At 46.9% G+C, this 17,365-nt stretch overlaps 1 protein-coding gene across 4 annotated transcripts in view; it reads right to left on the bottom strand.

Moving 5' to 3' along the window:
- Window positions 1-17,365, bottom strand: part of CAPN13 (calpain 13) — a 52,173-nt gene that overhangs the window by 8,276 nt on the left and 26,532 nt on the right. For all 4 annotated transcript variants that reach the window (XM_020584230.2, XM_019282259.3, XM_020584233.2 and 1 more), the window contains 11 exons: window positions 16,069-16,154; window positions 14,677-14,751; window positions 13,091-13,257; window positions 11,434-11,579; window positions 8,176-8,336; window positions 6,575-6,611; window positions 4,895-4,957; window positions 3,802-3,859; window positions 3,188-3,255; window positions 1,576-1,644; window positions 380-458 (listed from right to left, as the gene is read on the bottom strand). In XM_020584230.2, coding sequence (XP_020439819.1) covers window positions 380-458; window positions 1,576-1,644; window positions 3,188-3,255; window positions 3,802-3,859; window positions 4,895-4,957; window positions 6,575-6,611; window positions 8,176-8,336; window positions 11,434-11,579; window positions 13,091-13,257; window positions 14,677-14,751; window positions 16,069-16,154 — 1,009 coding nt within the window. The remainder of the gene's footprint in view (window positions 1-379; window positions 459-1,575; window positions 1,645-3,187; window positions 3,256-3,801; window positions 3,860-4,894; window positions 4,958-6,574; window positions 6,612-8,175; window positions 8,337-11,433; window positions 11,580-13,090; window positions 13,258-14,676; window positions 14,752-16,068; window positions 16,155-17,365) is intronic.

Genomic DNA, 17,365 nt, shown 5'->3' with positions numbered 1-17,365 from the left:
AGGTCAGTGCAAACTAAATAAATGCCTGTCAGTGTGGCTTTCCCTTCTAGATTTAGTCGCTGCCCTGGAGAGAAACTGCAGGAACTGGGGCGACTCTTCCTTCCATTCTTCCTAGCTCCTTTCCTCTACTGGGTATTTCATCCATGACCTAGAGAGAATATGGATAAGCTAGTCTGGCCAGTGCTGCACTTCTCTGCATCTCACTGCTGGCTCCCCAACACAGACCTCTGAGCAGAGCTGTGATCTAACTGGCGTTTCTGTGAAATCCAACCCACTTTCTCCCTAAAGCTCTTTTTTTTTTTTCCCCTCTTTCTTTTTCATCCTTTCCTTCACTGCCACAGGGACAAGAAAGGGAGCTGCTTGGCACCTCTGGGCGTACCTGCTGCCTGTATCGCACTCTTCAGTTCAGCAACATCAAGAAATCCAGAACGGTTTCTGTCTTCCTTGCTGAAGATATCCTAAAATACAGTGCAAAGACAGATTTCAAGCCCTTACCAGCATTCCCCACACTTACTACCACAAGCAGTTACGTATGTTCTCCTCCCTTAACAAACACGCTGCGAGGAAGTTTAACAGGTGAGATGGGGAGGCCGTGACGAGGGAGACCCATTTTCAGAAGGCTCTGAGAGAATGTTACTGTGAAAGAAATCCCACAGATTTGGGTGGGAAGAAGCCTTTTTGCTCACTCTCCATGGCTTATGTGTGTGAGAAAGCAATGAGAATAATCAACTTCATTGACAAAAAGACATTGTCTATAATACGCAGATTAAGCCAAGAGTCCCTCATACCCAGAATGGTGTGGGATCATCTTTCCTAAGACAGCACAAGCCACACTTGAGGTGCTGTCAGCAGGAAGAGCATTGTGTCTAGGGAACTGGCACTCTGTGTCCTAGGTGGCTTCAGACCATCTCAAGAGGGCTGAAAAAAATTGGAGCCCACCCAAATGTGAGTGTTCGGGAAACCTTCCTGCACCCATCCCGCACCAAGCTGGAGGGAGAAGGGCCATGACAGAAGCTGCCATGCATGCCCTGGCTGTGAATTTAGATGGGACCCTAAACACCATGCTCACTGCTTCCAGACCTAGTGCTTGTCCCAGAACAGAGACATTTCTCCCAAAGCTTTCATCAGCTCCTATACATTTCCACTAGAAACTGCAGCAATGAGGAAATGACATTTTTCAGACTCTGTTCAAGAAGTCATTTCAGCGTAGAAAGTTTGTTTAAAAAAAAAAAAAAACTACAAAAATGCCAGTGGTGGCACAGACACCACGATTTCCATCAAATTCTGAGCCTAATTGGCCTTCCTACGTTTCCCCTCAATGTTCCCTGGGCTGGAAAAGCCTGGGCTGCTCATTTGGAGCACTTTACACACTCCGCTGCCTCCCTAGCGTGTGAGGAGGGACCTCTGACCCGCTAAGCAAGCAGCCTTTGCAACACTCCCCCCCCAGCGCTTTGAGAGCACGGAGCATCTGCTCCCTGCTGCTGGAAAACCCCAGGGTACAGAACCCACAGCGTCCCCAGCACCCACAGCCAAGAGAGATCCACCCACAGCCAAGAGAGATCCACCACCCCGTACCGTGTACTTCGTGAGACTCTGCCAGAGGCTCCCAAACTCCTGCAGGGTGAGTCTCCCGTTCGAGTTGAGCTGTGCATTTAGTTAAGAATCGAGCACTTAATGAGAGCTAAACCTGGCTGTCTTTGTTCCCGAGGATGCTGCCTCTTCTGTTACTTTGTGTTGAGTTTTTCTGCTCTCAGTTGTGTTTAAATCCACCTTCTTTGTCTCATTGTACAGCTGCTCATGCCTGTGGCTCACAGACCACAAAAGGTTTCTATTTCTAAGGTGCCTTTAACCACAAGGGAAGCTGCAGTGACATTTAGCCCTGGAGCACAGACACTCCTGTGAATGAACATGGCCCCACGGCCTTGCCTCTGCATGGGGCACCACAGGATCTGCGCTTACTGGATCCTCCAGGAGAACAAGCACTGAGGAGCCAAGAGCACGAGATGATCCTGATGCCTTCTGTCAAAAGGCAGCAGCAGCCTCTGAGCCATGCACAGGACCCCAGGGGTGTCAGCAGACATCCCCCAGGAATGCATGAAGGGCTGTGTCAGTGTGCCTGCTCCCCTCCACACTCCACCCAGGAGTCCTGGGCAGACCCAAAGCTCCCACCCTAATGCAGGATGGTGAAAACTCCCTGAAAGCAAAACTCATCACCAGTGCATCACAAGCAGACAAGTGCTACTGTCGTGGAACCTGAGTGAAAAAAGCTGATCCTGGCTTTGCAGGCCAGGATAGGTCACACTGTACATGGGTTATCTGCAGGCCAGAGAATTAAAAATCCATCCTGAGTTATAGCAGAGCAGAGGCTTTGTCAGCTCTTTGTACGTGCCATGCATTCACAGTGCCCATTTATCCCAGGACAGGCTTTGCAAAGGGGGAAATGTCTCTTTTGATAGCTAGATGCTGAAAGCTGGAAAGAGAGAGTGACTTCTGGTCATTTTTATTCATTCTCTGGCAGTTTTTAAAGGTCTGAAAATGTCTCAAAGGTTTTTCTAGGCATGGAGGAAAAAAGACAATGAGCAAGCAAGGGGGAAAGCCACACGAGGGAGAATGAATGTTTTCATCAAGGAGCCCTCTTGTTCTACATTGCCAGAAATGTACTTCTCATGTTGTCTTGTTAACAGTAAAAGGACTGAGTGATTCAGCTAAATAGGAAAGATACACTGGAAAGATATACTGGAATGGCCTGCCAGGCAAGTGCCTGGGATTCAGCAGTGACAGTGTTTCTGCCCCTGACACCAGCATTGCTGGCAGCCTACTCAGGTGCCACCCCAGGCCAGCATGGTGCAGCCAACACAGAACAGCTAAGCTATGCCTAAACTCTGTCCTGCCTCCTTGTCTCTGCTCTGCCTTAGACCCCCACACAAAGGTGAAGCTTAGCCAAGCCCCAGAGAAGGCAAAATGAGAGAGCAAAGAGTCAGCTGGCAGCAGAAGGTTGACCCTCACCTTTCAGCAGACACACCAGAGCCAGGGCATGCACAGCAAAGTCCTGCACAGACAGTTATTTACTGGGGACTGGGGCTAATATTTACTTGCAGGTTCTCACACAGGGATGTTCAGCTCAGCCATAACTCAAGGCAAGGATGGGCAGCACCAGGGAAGTTTATTGCTTCTGCTGAAAGGATACATCCATCAGGGCTAAAATGCCTCTGCATGAATCAAAGGTGAATCTCCCACCCAGGCTGGTCATCTCATCTGCAAGGATTGACAAAACAGAAGGAATTAGTGAGAGCAAGGGCTGTGACAGGCATCAGGACACTGTTCTGAGGGAAGGAGGACACCAGGCTGAAGGCTCACACAGCTGAAAAGCCCCAGCTCTGGTTCAGGTTCTTGAACAGCAGAAAGGGCTCTGTGCCAAGCTGAGGGAATCTGCACATCTCAGACATCTCTACCTTCCCCAAGGACAGGGCCCTGCTTGGGCTCACTCTGCACAGTCCCTGCCCACCTCCCCGCCTGGACGGAAACTCTTCCCTCTTGAAATAAGGATAAGGGAAATAACAGTGAAAGAAAGGCCACTTATGCTGAATTATCAAGTCCTAAGAGCACTTTGAGCCTTGTGCATGGCTGAGTTGGCTCCAGCCCTCCAGCTGTGCCCCTCTCATGCTCTGATCCCCCTGTGCGGTAAGCCACAATGAGGATTTTTAAAGGACCATCAGGACATCACTAAATCCTGTGCCTAATTTACTCTAGTCTAAGGATAGGGAAGCACCAAAAACATTAGTTAGGCTGTAAAAGCTTTACCTTGCAAGATCACTTCATTAAGGAGTTGTTGCAGCTGCGAGGCATCAATAGTTGAGCCCTAATGAAAAATAAAACACAAAGAGAGGTCTGTGAGCATAAAGTTTTCTCCTGTGTCACTTTTGCCCAAAACTTCTTTTCTCTGGCACTGTGGCAGCCAAGAACCTCTGCTTATATATCAAAGGAGCAGCAGCATCCCCATGGGAACATAACAAAGCCCTCCACGCTGCCAGCCCACTCCTGGTCCTCCCCTACAACTGCAGGGGAGTTACAGGCACTACCATCCCCATGGGGTTTGTCCAGCAGGGATGGGACTCCACCAGCCCTGAGCTGGGGAGCTGTGGATGGGCAGGCCCAGCAGGCAGCTGTGTGAGCGGGCTGGGAGCGCAGGCACTGCTGCCTGCTTCCCTCGGAGCGATCCCATCAGCGATCCCGGCCGCCTCCCTCCCGAGAGAGCCCCCGGACACCCAGCATGGCAGCCCATGCTCATTTTCACCGTCACACATTGATATAACCATTAACTGCAAGAGGTCCATTGTGCAGAGACTTTTGACAGTGATTTTTTTCCTCTTGACTAAGTCAAGGAGTTCTTTATAACAGTTTATTAAACCATTAAAAGCATCTCCTGTGAACACAGAGCTTGGCTCTGAAAGAGCAGGAATCAATTACTCAAACGCTGACTGATGTCTGGTTTCCAAGTGCTGAGAAGGCAAATGGAAAGTGATGCTGATGAGAGGGGGGAACTACCCAGGGCTTTCTAATTGCTTTCAGCAAATAAACAAACCAAAGCAAGAAAAAAAAAAAAAAAAAGAAAAGTACACATGCAAGCCCATCACCAGCACAACCATAAATCTCCAATATTCCACTGATATATGGCACTAGACAATCTATCCCAGCTGAATGTCCCATTTTTCTGGGGGTTTTGGCAGGTCAATCAATACCATTTTCAGGGTATCCACTTGAGGATGGAGCTACATTTCCAAAAAAAAAAATTCTAAATGGATTTGTATCAGCATCATAGATCAGTTTTTCTTTTTGCAAGTCCACTTGTGGTTTTTTTATTATTTTTTTCAACAAGATGTTTTAGAGAGGGTACCTGCTCAGCATATTTCAGGAAAAGAGCCTTATAGGAGCTGTCCTGGTTCCATCTTGGTGCATCCTGCATCAAAGACAAAGTGCAGACATAAATAATTCAGCTACAAAACAACTGGAGGCAAAAGTCTGCTGATCCAAACAGCACTTTGGAGGGGCAGGGAATGTACAGCACGGGCTGCAGTTTTCACACCCCCAAAATAAAGTGGACTAGGAGTGAGCAACAGCTACTGCAATGAAGAAAGAAGCATATTTTGGATGTTAGCAGTTAGCACAACTAGGAAGGAGCAGTTCAAGGCCTAAGGAAGATGACAGAACACATCCAGGGTGGAATTCAGCAAGTCAATACATGAATATAGAGATACAAAGCCTGATCCTTATTGCTGGACCCTGATTGGTACCACTGGCTCAGGGCATGTGAAGATTCATGTGAACCAAGAAAATAGAGCAGGAGTTGGCTTTTCCTTTCTCTTGTACCTTCTCAACCCCAAGGCAGACTTGACTATACCTAAGCAATTGCAATTCAATAGCTAAGTGATTTTTTTCAACCCTCCAGTGAAAAGGTCCACCAGGCACTAAGGGGAATTATCCTTAACATTAAAAAGTTTAAAAAAAAAAAATCTAAGCCCAAGACCCAATGCCTTTATCTCTGTGTGAGATATTTCATACCAAAGAAGCCCAAATACCTGATCAAGAGCAGAAACCACAATTCATCAAAGTCAAAACACTTGCTAAGGACAACAGCCAAGTAGACTGACAGCTTGTCAGTGGCAAGAGATAGTGAGCCACCATTTACACCACCCCTCTAATGGGGCTTAATTGTGTGCTGGAAAACGAATCACAGGGAAAGGACTGTTTTCTGTTCCCCTGAAGCAGCTTCACACCTCTAGCTTCAATGACCTGTGTCTTTGAAGGCTGTAAATAGCAGCCTCTCAGTGGCAGGGTTTTGCTGGTGGGACCAGCAGGGACTGGAACAGCCCTGGAAATGCACACAGCTCACAGCAAGAAGTCAAAAAACCCATGGTAGCTGGGCTGGACAGGCAAAAATGTGTGTTGAACTAGAGATGCAGCCAGTTCCAAAGTGTAATTTGCTTTATGTCTCTGTCTCTGAAGATATCTTGATGAAAATCAGAAGAAATCTGATTTGAGTCTCATCCCTATGGACTCCTGGGCTTTATAGGGTACAAGAACTTAAATGAAATCATTCCCATGGGGAAGGCATGTCCAACCCCATTTACAGGAATTAAATTTCCCTCTTTCTCCCCCACGGATATATACCCATTTTACAGACATTGAAAGACTTTAGAACCTTTTAAGTGCTCTCTCCCCTCCTATATTTGGTTCCTCAAAGTGTTAAAGATCATGAGGTGAAAAGGACACACAGACAGACTGACAAAGGGACTGCATAAGACCTGTTTCCTTAAAAATCAGGCTCTAAAAAAGACATACGAGAAGAGGAAGGGCTTTGTTGCCACTCCCATCTCTCCAGAGAGGTGTCCTACCCTCCCAGCAAGGTTGCAGGGTGCCAGAGTCAGACTCTGGGACTGTAGTGGGTGGTAAAGGGAGAAAAGATCAGATGAAGAAGAGGTGTAGAGTAGAGATGACCAGTAGAGGTGACCAAATGATCAGCTCTCTGGGAACCATTCACCACCACCAGAATCTACACCAGTTTTCAGACTCTTACCATAGGAGGCACTGGGTCGGTCAGGGAGTTTGAGTTCCTAGAAAAGAGTTACAAGAATCAAACTGGGAGAAAAGAGGCCTTTCCAGAGCACTGATTTGCAGCTGTGGAGGAAGCCAGGCACCAGCAGCAGCACTCACCCAGCCCATGGCCCCACAACAGGCTCAGCACCCATGGCCCAGCCTGGCCCAGTTCAGACAAGGCTGCTGCACCAGTCCTGGGTCTCTCAGTGCAAACAGGCACAGACAGGTCTGAGTCTCTGGCTGCTCTGGGGCCACTGCCTTCCCCAAGCCAGCTCTGTTGGCACCAGCAGCAGAGAAAGGGTAGCTGAGCATGCCAGGACTAACCTCACCATGCAGAAGACAGGGCTGCCCTGCCTTGAGACACAGAAATTTTTCACCTCCTTTCTCTTTGCCCAGCTTAACAGTCAGGAATAAAAATAGCATCTGGGCTATTAAAAGGCAACATCTTCTAAATGCCTGCAGACTGCCTGAAACTGGGCCAGGGTCACCATTCCTAAGACACACTTAGCAGCCACATTCAGTACTTGAGTTTTGCTTTCGGTAGAGCAATCAGACAAGCTAGGTTCTATTTTTGTAACATCTGTATAGGTAAGTGCTGCAAAGACCCACTGGAAGGTCACCTCCACACTTGGCCTAGCTCAGGAAGGTCTGTGAGAGCCAGAGGCTCTCCTGAAAAGCTCACTTCCAGGGCTGAGCTGTCTCACACATGACTCATCCTGCTGACGGCAGTCCAGCCCACAGCACGGACTCTTTGTGTTTGCTTTCCATAACTCAGGAGTTGCCTCACTTGGTTCTGGGCTATTTTTGCCAGGGGCCAAAGCCTAGAAAGCAATCTCATTATTAAGATACGGGCCAGTGAGGTAAGAGCTGCAATCACATCCTCTAAAAAGCTTGCTGAAGGGAAGGCACTGCACAGCTGATGCTTGCAGGTCATTTGGTGAGGCTGAATGCTGGGGCTTGCTTACCTGGAGTAAACCACACCCAGGTATTCACATGGTGATGTGAACGTGTGTGTGTGGTAATAGCTGCCTTTGCATGAACTCAGATACCATTTTTCCACTAAACTTATCTTCAAGGCCACTCTCACACCTACAGGGAGCCCTGCCAGCCTGTCTATGGAGTGAAAGGATCAAGGCCTTTCACTGCTCTTGGCTTCTCCACGTCCCACTCCGAGCAGAATGGGACATAATCCATCTGGCATCCAGCCAGCAGAACATAAGAAACTACCAAACAGCTGTTAAGAATTAAGGAAAACAAGCTCCCAGTCCTCCCTTCAGCAAAGAGAAATGTCCCCACAATCAGTGGTAGAGGACATATCTCACAATTACTGCTCCCTTGTGTGGCTCTTTGTACCAAAGCTGAGACCCTTGGTGGCTGCAGATGAGTTCCTGCCCTGCTCTGCAGTGGCCACCCTTGTGCACCTGATCCCCCTCAACATGGTGTTTTACACTCCTCTGCGCCTTCTCACCCCCTCCAAGGACACACTGAAAGCAAATTGCCACATCAGTTAGCTTGACATTAAATAGTTCATTCCTGGCACACTGTGAGTCTGGGGCCTTTAAGGAGTGCATATCATCTTACTCAGCGTAGTCTTGATTCTTTATGAAAATTCGTAAGAGAAATTCGAATTCTTGCTCCTCTGCTCCAGCAGGAACAATGGCATAGTTTCCTGGGCTCAAGGTAAAGTAGCTGGTCACATCCCGAGTCCGGATAAAAATTTGTTTCAGAAGTCTGGAGTTCTCCTGAAAGAAAAATATAGCCAGCTATCTTCCCTTCCTGTTAGGAGCCAGAGTAAATCAGCAAGCACACTCACAGCAGCCTCGCATTCCCACACCTCTCTGAATACACACTGCATCTATCACGCCTCGGCCCCCCCCAGTGGCCTGAAAAGCCCATCCAGGGGGACAGACTTTTCTCAAGGACATATCAAAGTTGCTCAATGGTGGAGGAACTGAAAGAAACAGAAGGCAAAATGAATGTAAGTAGATTTGCAGAGAACTTCAATTAACATTAAGCAGACTGGAGTTCATGAAGGAATCAAGGATGAGTGCTCTTACTAAAAAATTCCCTGAGATCTTCTGTGACTCAGAGGGGTCAGAGAGCCCTCTAAGCATGTCATCCAGATGACAATGCTTCAAGAATCACAATCCAAACCAGCAAGTGTCACAAGAAAATGGAGTATTCTGATCTTTCATCTGTTATTCCAGTATTTTTTTGCTGAGATGAAACAAATATAATGCAACAGCTATTACTATGATGACATGTAAAGATAGCATAATAAAAAACCCTTCCTTAACATATTCCCCAAAATATATCAGCGTGTATAAATTCCATTTAGAATGGTTCTACAGCGTGGCAGAGTTATTTATGAGCCATGCCTTTGGGAGACAATAACATAAAACTGCTATTTTGGAAGGGAAAAAAAACCAGGATGACTACTGTTACAGACGGCTGGGAGGTACACAGACTGCCGAGTATTATGGGTCAGATCTTGAGCAGATAGAAATGGACAGTGCTGCAAAGAAATAAATGGTGTAATACTTTTTTTCCCCCACTTTTGAGCCTTATTCCACATTCCTTGTGGTAAAAAGCAGAAGCAGATTAATATCTCAATGGAATCAAAATCGGTGTGAGATAAGAATCAGCCTCTATACATTTCTCAGCTCTATCACACAACATTAAACTTCCCTCACAGCCATGTATTAGTGTTCCAAGTCTATATTTAATCAAAGGCTTCCTAGAGCTATCAGATACGTCCATTCTGGTTTGCATCCTTGCCTGCACTGCATTCTCCTCTCATCCTTTATTATTGAGGGATAATACTCCTCTTACTTCACAGCAACAATTTGATGCATCTCAAAAGGTACCGAGCAATGGATGCTGCTGATAATGAATCACAGCAGTGAGAGCAGATCAGGGGGGAAGAGTGAAGCCACATGAATCTTGCCAACTGCACTCTCCTTATGCAAAGCAACCCCTGGTAAACTTCTACCCAAAGATGCTCTGACTGCCCTCAGGCTCTGAGGGTGAACACTGGGGAATAAACTGAGGGAATGGCACTCACACCTACAGGTTTTAGCTCCTGAACTTGGCTTTTGCTGCTACCTGGACAGGACACCAGGCTGGCTGTGAGGAGCTGGTAGAGCAGCTCTCATATTAAAATACTTAATGTGTGTCTATGAGGGAATGTTTTCTGTATAGTCCTCTGTGTGAATGTGCACCAGTATGGTTATATTGATAAAAGCTGTGGTGTGACAGAGCAGCATAACTGTTCCCTTGCCCTCACTGTCCAGGTGCTCCACAGTAATCCTGGTGCCTCCAGTAATGCTCTGTTCTGGCCCTGCCCTTCAGCTCCTGTGTAGATCACCCCTAAGGACAGAAGCCCAAGTGACCTGAGCCCAAAGCCAGCCTGAGGTGAGCTATGGGCTGACAGCCCACAGAGGCCATGTCATCCAGTCTTGACAAACTCATCGAGGTCCATCCATCCTTGATCCATCTCATACCAAGACAGAGAAAACACACCTGAGCATTAACTGGATGGGAGGAAAAACTTAAAATATAAAACAAGAATAGAGAAAATCTGTCTCCTAGACTGCTTTCTGATTAAATAATCTCTTTTTTTGAGGGACCCAAGACCTATATCATCACCTCCCAGTGAATGTCATTTCTGTTAAAATGGGTAGCTAATCAAGGTGGACGAGCATCGTGCAAGAGCACACAGGGGCCTCCATGTCTGGTGACTTTTGGGGATGCTGGAAGGAGCAATTCCCCATTTACCAGGAGCAGCAGCTCTTTCTGAGGGGCACAGCTGGCCCCACAGAGTCCTGCAGGCTTGATACCTGCACAGGACAGAGGATATCCTCATAAAGGGATAGTGACTCCACTTGCTGGAGGGATGATCTTTTAATGACACTTTTTATTTCTCAGACACATTTTTTTTATGAGCTACAAAGCCATGCTCTTCCTTTATGAGGAGCTGTTAAACTTATGGCATCAATTATTTAAAGCCTGGGACTAGGGCAAACCTCTCCAGTAATTAGAAGAATGTGAAATTAGGGTTATAGCAATCCCTGCCTCCCTTTTAGTCTTTGGGTTAAGAACAATAGCCTCCCACACTCATCAGCCAACAACAAAAACACTTTGGGAAAGGCTAGCATCCATCCACACTAGCATCTGTGCTTTCAGTAAGTAACAGGCTGATAAAAAGTAAGCCTGGTAGTGCTCTGAGAACAGCTTGAAAAGGCACCTCTCTGGACAGTCACCAAGAAAAAAAACCAGAGAAATTGTAGTGGAGGTCCCAGGTATCAGAGTGGATTTCCTCTACACTGGTCTCAGGCAAAGGCTCCCATGTATTTCATAAATGTTTTTACCTGGCTCTTCAGATAGAAGACAGGAGGATGAGCACGACAGACCCACTTTGGGGAATGAGAGACCATCTGCTTCCCTGCTATACCTGGAGTGCTGCTCAAGGGCTGTGGCTAGTGCTGGCTGTCATGCCTTGTGCCCAGCCAGCACGGCATGTCACCAGTACTGCTGGGTATGCAGGATATTGCCCTGGCACATCTTCTGGCTGGGGGACTCCCTGAGTTTCGCAAGGCTATTTTGGGGTGCTACAGAACTAAAAGTGCCACCTTTGTTCCTTAAGACATGAATAGAAGGAACTAAGCCTGCTTAATTCTATTTTTACTCTGAGTTTCTACAACAGAAGGCAACCAGAAATTCACGCCACATACTGACTTTTTACAGACCAAAAGGCAATTCAGCCTTTCACTCCCACATACAGGTAAAATAAACCACACAGAGAACAACAGTGCTCACATGATATCTGATTATGCTTACCATGGTGATGAAAAAGCCGATCTTCAGGTTTTTTTCATCCTGCATATGCTCAGGGTGTTTTTGCATGAGTGAAATTGCTACATTATAGGTTTTTGGGTCGTGATCTAGCACTTTGAAAAAATACTGAGGGTTTGTTGAAACTGCACCTGCCAAGAAAGTGTTAATAGGTTAACAGTAGGCACACAGATGTTCCAGCAGTAGCCCATTGTGTAAGATCTTGCTTGTGCGGACCCAGAGGAGTCACTGCTCCAAGATCCTTTCAATACAACAGAGCACCTTACTCTCCACATTAGCACTAGAAGTTGAGGCATCTGGAGGTAAACTAATTGCACATTGATCATTTTAGAAATCTCTGGCAAAGTCACAGAAGTCATGCGGATTTCTCACCCCCCCTACATCTGCTTCACCTCCGTGGCACACTTTCCCAGCAGCAGAAAAGCAGTGACTCTTAATCAGACACCTGCCCCAGTGGCTGAGCTGAAAAAGACTGCGGCTTTGAGAAGATAAACACATAGAAAAGGACAAAATGGTGCAAAGCCATCCTCTCCTTCCTTCCTGCTAGGGTTTGTGAGGGACAGACAGAACGTCAAGCACCAGAGGGAAACAGCTGCTTCTTGGCCAAGACTTTGCTTAACAGGAAGCACTCCTGATTTAAAAAAAAAAAAGAAAAAAGCAATGAAATACCCAGACTGGAGAAAAAGGACTGAGATGGCAGCAGACTAGAATTTAAGCCAGATCCCCATGTTGGGTGGCCTTGAAACCTGCAAATTAGGATGACTGTACTTGGACAGGAACTTTACTAGAGGGCTGTTGGAAAACAGAGCTCCAAGGAAAATGGCTCTGCCCACACACTCTCAGTTCAGCCCCTGCATCTCCTTGCTCAGTCCCAGTGACTGTGGTGTGCAGCAGCACAGGCATTGCTTTGTTATCACACCTGGTGATCAGGAGCAGGAGCCTGAAATCTGTAAGCAAACACAGATTTTGTGTCATATTTTAAATATAAAACCTGTGTGCTGCTAAGTTGAGGATTGCCATTTGAGGAAAAAAAGAAGCCTCTTCATGGATCATATACTACCATCCTAGAGTAAAAACATGGAGCCCAAATAGTGATGCAGCTGTAAAAAAAAAAAAAAAAAAAAGTGAGATAAATTAAGATTAAAATGTGAAAAAAAAATACTATTACTGACTGGAGCTTACAATGCCAGAAGAGTCCTTGCACAGGCAGTAAAACCAATGGTTTTATCAGCTTAAAGACCTTTTCACCTTAAAAAATAGAGCTTTGTAGCACAATTTTTTCATTTCACATACATTTAAATAGTACTTTTTGCTCTGTAAAATCAACTGCATATTTGCCACACCAGACTTTCTGATGAGGCCCCCAGTAACACCTACTGCAACTGGCTGAAAGAAGATACACAAGCTCATCTTGACTTAAAGAGTCCAGGGTTCCTAAATCACAAGTCTCCTGTTTTAACTCAGCAGCCAGTGCTGTTGCTTTGTTTCTGCCTGTTTAGCTGCTAAGTGCAGTAATGGGAAAGGCAGGCATTAACAACTGGCAATCAATACCTCTGCAATTCGGTGCTCAGAGTGAATGTTTCACCGTGAGCATCAGTGGAGGGGAGGGGATGACCGGGTGACTGCAGGGAGCATCCATTACCTGGGGAGTAGCGGCTCCTTCGTGTGGGAAGGCCTGGGCTCCACAGGTTGATGTGGCTGTTCAGAGACCACGTTGTGCAGTGCTCATCTCCAAAGTCCAGAAATGTTGGGGTGCTGTTACATATATACAGCCATGAAAACTGCTCCTGGAAGTTTTCACAGGACATCCTGCAGAGAAGGAGGAAAATCTCATCATTCAGTTTAAGACAGAAGAGCATTGCCAGCAGGTCAAGGGAGGGGATCCTGGCCCTCTGCTCAGCCCTGCTGAGGCCACGTCTGGAGTGCTGTGTCCAGCTCCAAGCTTCTTAGTACAAGAGAGACATGGAGCTCCTGGAGCATGTCCAGTGGAGGGCTACGAAGATGACCAAGGGACAGGAGCATCTCTCTTACGAGGAAAGGCTGAGGGAGCTGGGCCTGTTCAGCCTTGAGAAGAGATGACTGAGAGGGAACCTCATCAGTGTCTGTCAGTATCTGAGGGGAGGGTGTCAGAGGAGGGAGCCAGGCTCTGCTCAGTGGTCCCAAGCAATAGGACAGGAGGGAACAGGCAGAAGCTGAGGCACAGGAAGTTCCACCTGAATATGAGGAGGAACTTCTTTACTGCACAACTGACCACATATGAAATATGTTACCCAGAGAGGGTGTGAAGTCTCCCTCACTGGAGGTATTCAAAAACCATCTGGACACTGTCCTGTGCCATGTGTGCTCTGGGATGACCCTGCTTAAGCAGGAAGGTTGGACCAGATGACCCGCTGTGGTCCCTTCCAGCCTGACCCATTCTGTGATTCCATGAAGACACCAGTTAGGCACCCACACTCACCCCCATGTCTTTAAAAGGGGATTGATGAGAACACTGCAGGAACCTGCAGCTCTGCAGAAGAGGTCAGCTCTCAATGTGTTTTGGGCTGCCCTAACTGCCCCTAATGCCCAGAGTAAAGCACAAGGCAAGTTCAGGGGTGTCTTGGTGAAGCCCTGCCATCTCCAGCACACCTCTGCCACTGTCCCCTGCCCTTGTCCCTCCATAGTGTTCTGTCCCACACTCATGCTTCACTCAAGCCTCAAGTGTGTACTTCAGACCCACCTGCTGTTGCCCTGCTTTCCTGAGAGCCTCACAGGGCAAGGGTGCACTTTCTGAACGATCAGTTTTTCTAAGGGACAGCCCACGCATGGCTAAGCTGTATCTGAGGCAGTGGAAAACTACAAGCACCTGCAGAGCAGTCAAGTGCACAAGCTCAGTGACCTGCTTAGCCAGCTGTCCCCTTCAAGCATCTGTCAGTCCAAGGTTCAAACCACACACTTTATGAGGAGAGGCAGTGGGACAAAATGACCAGGTCTCAGGGGGCTGGGTTTTCACTTCTCTCACTTCTCATTTTTTTTATCAGCCTGTTACTTAATCTTGGCCAACTCTATTTTTTCAGGTCTTGTTTCCTCTGAAACCATGGGGCCAGAACAATCTCCAATTTGCTGTTTGCACACATCTAAAAAAAGGTGCCTTGAGCCACCACCAAGAAGAGACAACTGCCAAAATTACTTTTTTCATACTGAAAGTGAACAGAAAACCTGGTAGACAAAGGATCAATAGGGAAATACCAGAATTCTCCATCATCCTTATTTCTGAGGAGGGCTTCTCGGTATTTGGGCTCAACATGGTTCCATTGAGGAGACCTGCAAAAAAGGACAAACCAACAAGATGTGAAGCACAATTTTTCATCATTGGCCCATTTCTCTAACCAGCCTTTCAAGTCATGAGGGATCAGGAGAGGTGAACAAACTGCACATTGGAAACAGGACTGTGCTTGATACCTTCATAGCCAAGGCCAGCAAATAGAGCTCTGTGCCTTTGTTGTGCCTGAGCTGCCACCCTGGGGTGAGGAATCCTGTCCCCCTGGCCTGGTCAGCTGTCTCCATGCTGAAGTGAGGCACCAAGGCATAGCACTGTGAAGCACTGGTATTACACTGACACGTAGAGAGCACATTACCCAGTCAAATGTGTTGTTTCCAAGCAGCATGTTTATAATTAAGTGATAATTGTACTTTCTGCAGAGTTTAAGATAAATAAACAGCATGTGAATCAATAATTTATTGATCTGTGCAGCTTACCTGTGAACGTGCTACTGACATTTCAATTACAGTTAGGATTGTAGTTTACCCTTCCAAAAGGATGGGAGGGTGCTGTCTGAGCAGAGAGCTGTTATCCCAGCCTTAGACACCTCTACACAACCCACCAACCCTTCCAGATGCAACACTCTAGCCTGACTTTTCTCAGCAGAGTGCTTGTGTGTGGTCCTAGCAACAGGGAGGGGTGGGATGCTATCAAATAACCTAAGAGTGGCACAAGAACATCTCTGTAATCATGGAAACGCTGATGCAATTCCAGAAGGAAAACTAACATCTATTTATTTACAAAACACTGTTGCAGTCTGTATCATTCCTTCCCTTAGGAAAGAGATGTTAGATTATCCCCACAGGCAGCAAGCGGTCCTTGCATCCCCAAAGCTGCATGCAGGATCCAAAAGTTCAAGCCATTCCCTGGCACTTTGCCTTTGCAGTAACCAAGGACCCTTTCGGTGTTCAATACTGCCCTGTTCCATGGACTCATCTAACCATCCTCTTCCCAGTCAGACTCATGGAAGCAGAAGAAAGAGGAGGAAGGTGGATGTGTGATTGCTGCAGGAGAATTCAACAGAAGCAGCCAGCCAGCATCTAGGGACATGGTCAGAGCTTACTCCAGGAAATAAGAACTCTTTCATCCATGACTTACGTAGAATTATGCACTGGGTAAAATGCATACACGTAGACAAGAAGTGATACCTGAGCCTAGAGAGGCTGCATTAATTTTCCCTGGACTGGATTTCTATGCAGATGGAAATAATGCTTATAATGAACTGATTTGGAAATATCTGTTTTGTTAAAATGGGTGCGAGGCAGAGGTTCTTATAAAAAGATTGATTCTCTCTTGACATTAAAGCTTTAAGACCCTACTCATCACTCCAGGGCCCCTTCCACTCCCCATGGCCCCACGGATTCCAGATCCTGATTATATGTTTCCAGCCATTCTTGTAGGGGATCTGTAAAGAGGAAAGAAAAGCAAACTTAGTCACAGCTTTTCGCAATTGTGATATTCAGTGAAGAGACAGGTAATAAAATGGATCTTCCTCTACACCTTAGAGACCAGGTTTGACATCTGATCTCATTTTCCCAGCAGTGAAAAATCAGTGCCTTCTGCTACATTGCAAAGGAATGATGTGTGAGAGAAAACTGCACCCATTTTGCTTTTCTGAGGATAGTGAATAGCTGACACAGAGAGAAGCAGCAGCATTCCTGTCACACTGCATGAATTCAACAGCCTTGGGAAATTCCAGTGCCTAATTCTGCACATCTGATGCTGTGAGTCAGCAAAGGCAGAGACTTTGAGGAACGAGGTCACCAGACTGCCTGGAGTGAAAGCCAACAGTCAGCACAGAGAGCTGATGATGAACAGAATCTGTGGGTCTGTATCTACAGCACTGTGGTTTGCAACAGCTGGGGTTTCTGGTGCTTTCCTCCTTTTGCTGCCACTGATTTAAGTCAGAGGCAATTACCTTTTACCAGTGAATGGTGGAAGTCGAAAGGAGAAGCAAACCTGTTTTCTGGCTCTCCTTACGCATGCAGGCAGTGTTGGAAAGAGTACTGTGGCAGTCTCTTCCCAGGCAAAGGCCCAGCCTTCAATCATTTCCCCTCAGGACAACCCCTTGGATGCCTTGGCACTGCTTAAAGTGGGGTGAAGACTGTTTCTGTCCTCTATGCACACACCAGGAGCAGCAGGAGGCTGGAACAGCCCGCTTCTCCTCCAACAGAATTGCAGACCCTTCTGCCCCTTCCCTGCAAAGAGAGAGCTGGGGCCTTCTCTGGAGCCTGGCAACCCCCATCTGTCCATTCTGCAGCCCCTTGGCTACAAGCAAGTGTTCTCCAAGAAGCAGCATGCTGACTGTGATGATGGCACCAAGCATGCCATGGCACGAGGGGACACGAACCAAAGCCAAGCTCACACAGAAAACCAACGAAGAGAGAGGGATAAGGGAGAAAACAGCTTAGGGAAAGCAACATCCCCTTTCCAAAGTACTTTAGGTTCAAAGAGTCAAATGTGTTGTAGCTATCTTGCTTGACAGCATAGCTATTGTTTGGTTTCCTTCCTCACTGTTAACTCTCCCTGTGTGCACTACAGCTTACTGGGCTAAGCCATGTTCTGACTTCTGGCTGTAAAAAATCCTTAATTTCTTTTGATCCATGTGATAAATTG

Source organism: Corvus cornix, chromosome 3 (assembly GCF_000738735.6).
Source record: "Corvus cornix cornix isolate S_Up_H32 chromosome 3, ASM73873v5, whole genome shotgun sequence".
Classification (NCBI taxonomy): domain Eukaryota; kingdom Metazoa; phylum Chordata; class Aves; order Passeriformes; family Corvidae; genus Corvus; species Corvus cornix.
The sequence above is the reverse complement of the archived record's forward strand: the minus strand, read 5'-3'. Positions and strand labels throughout refer to the sequence as shown.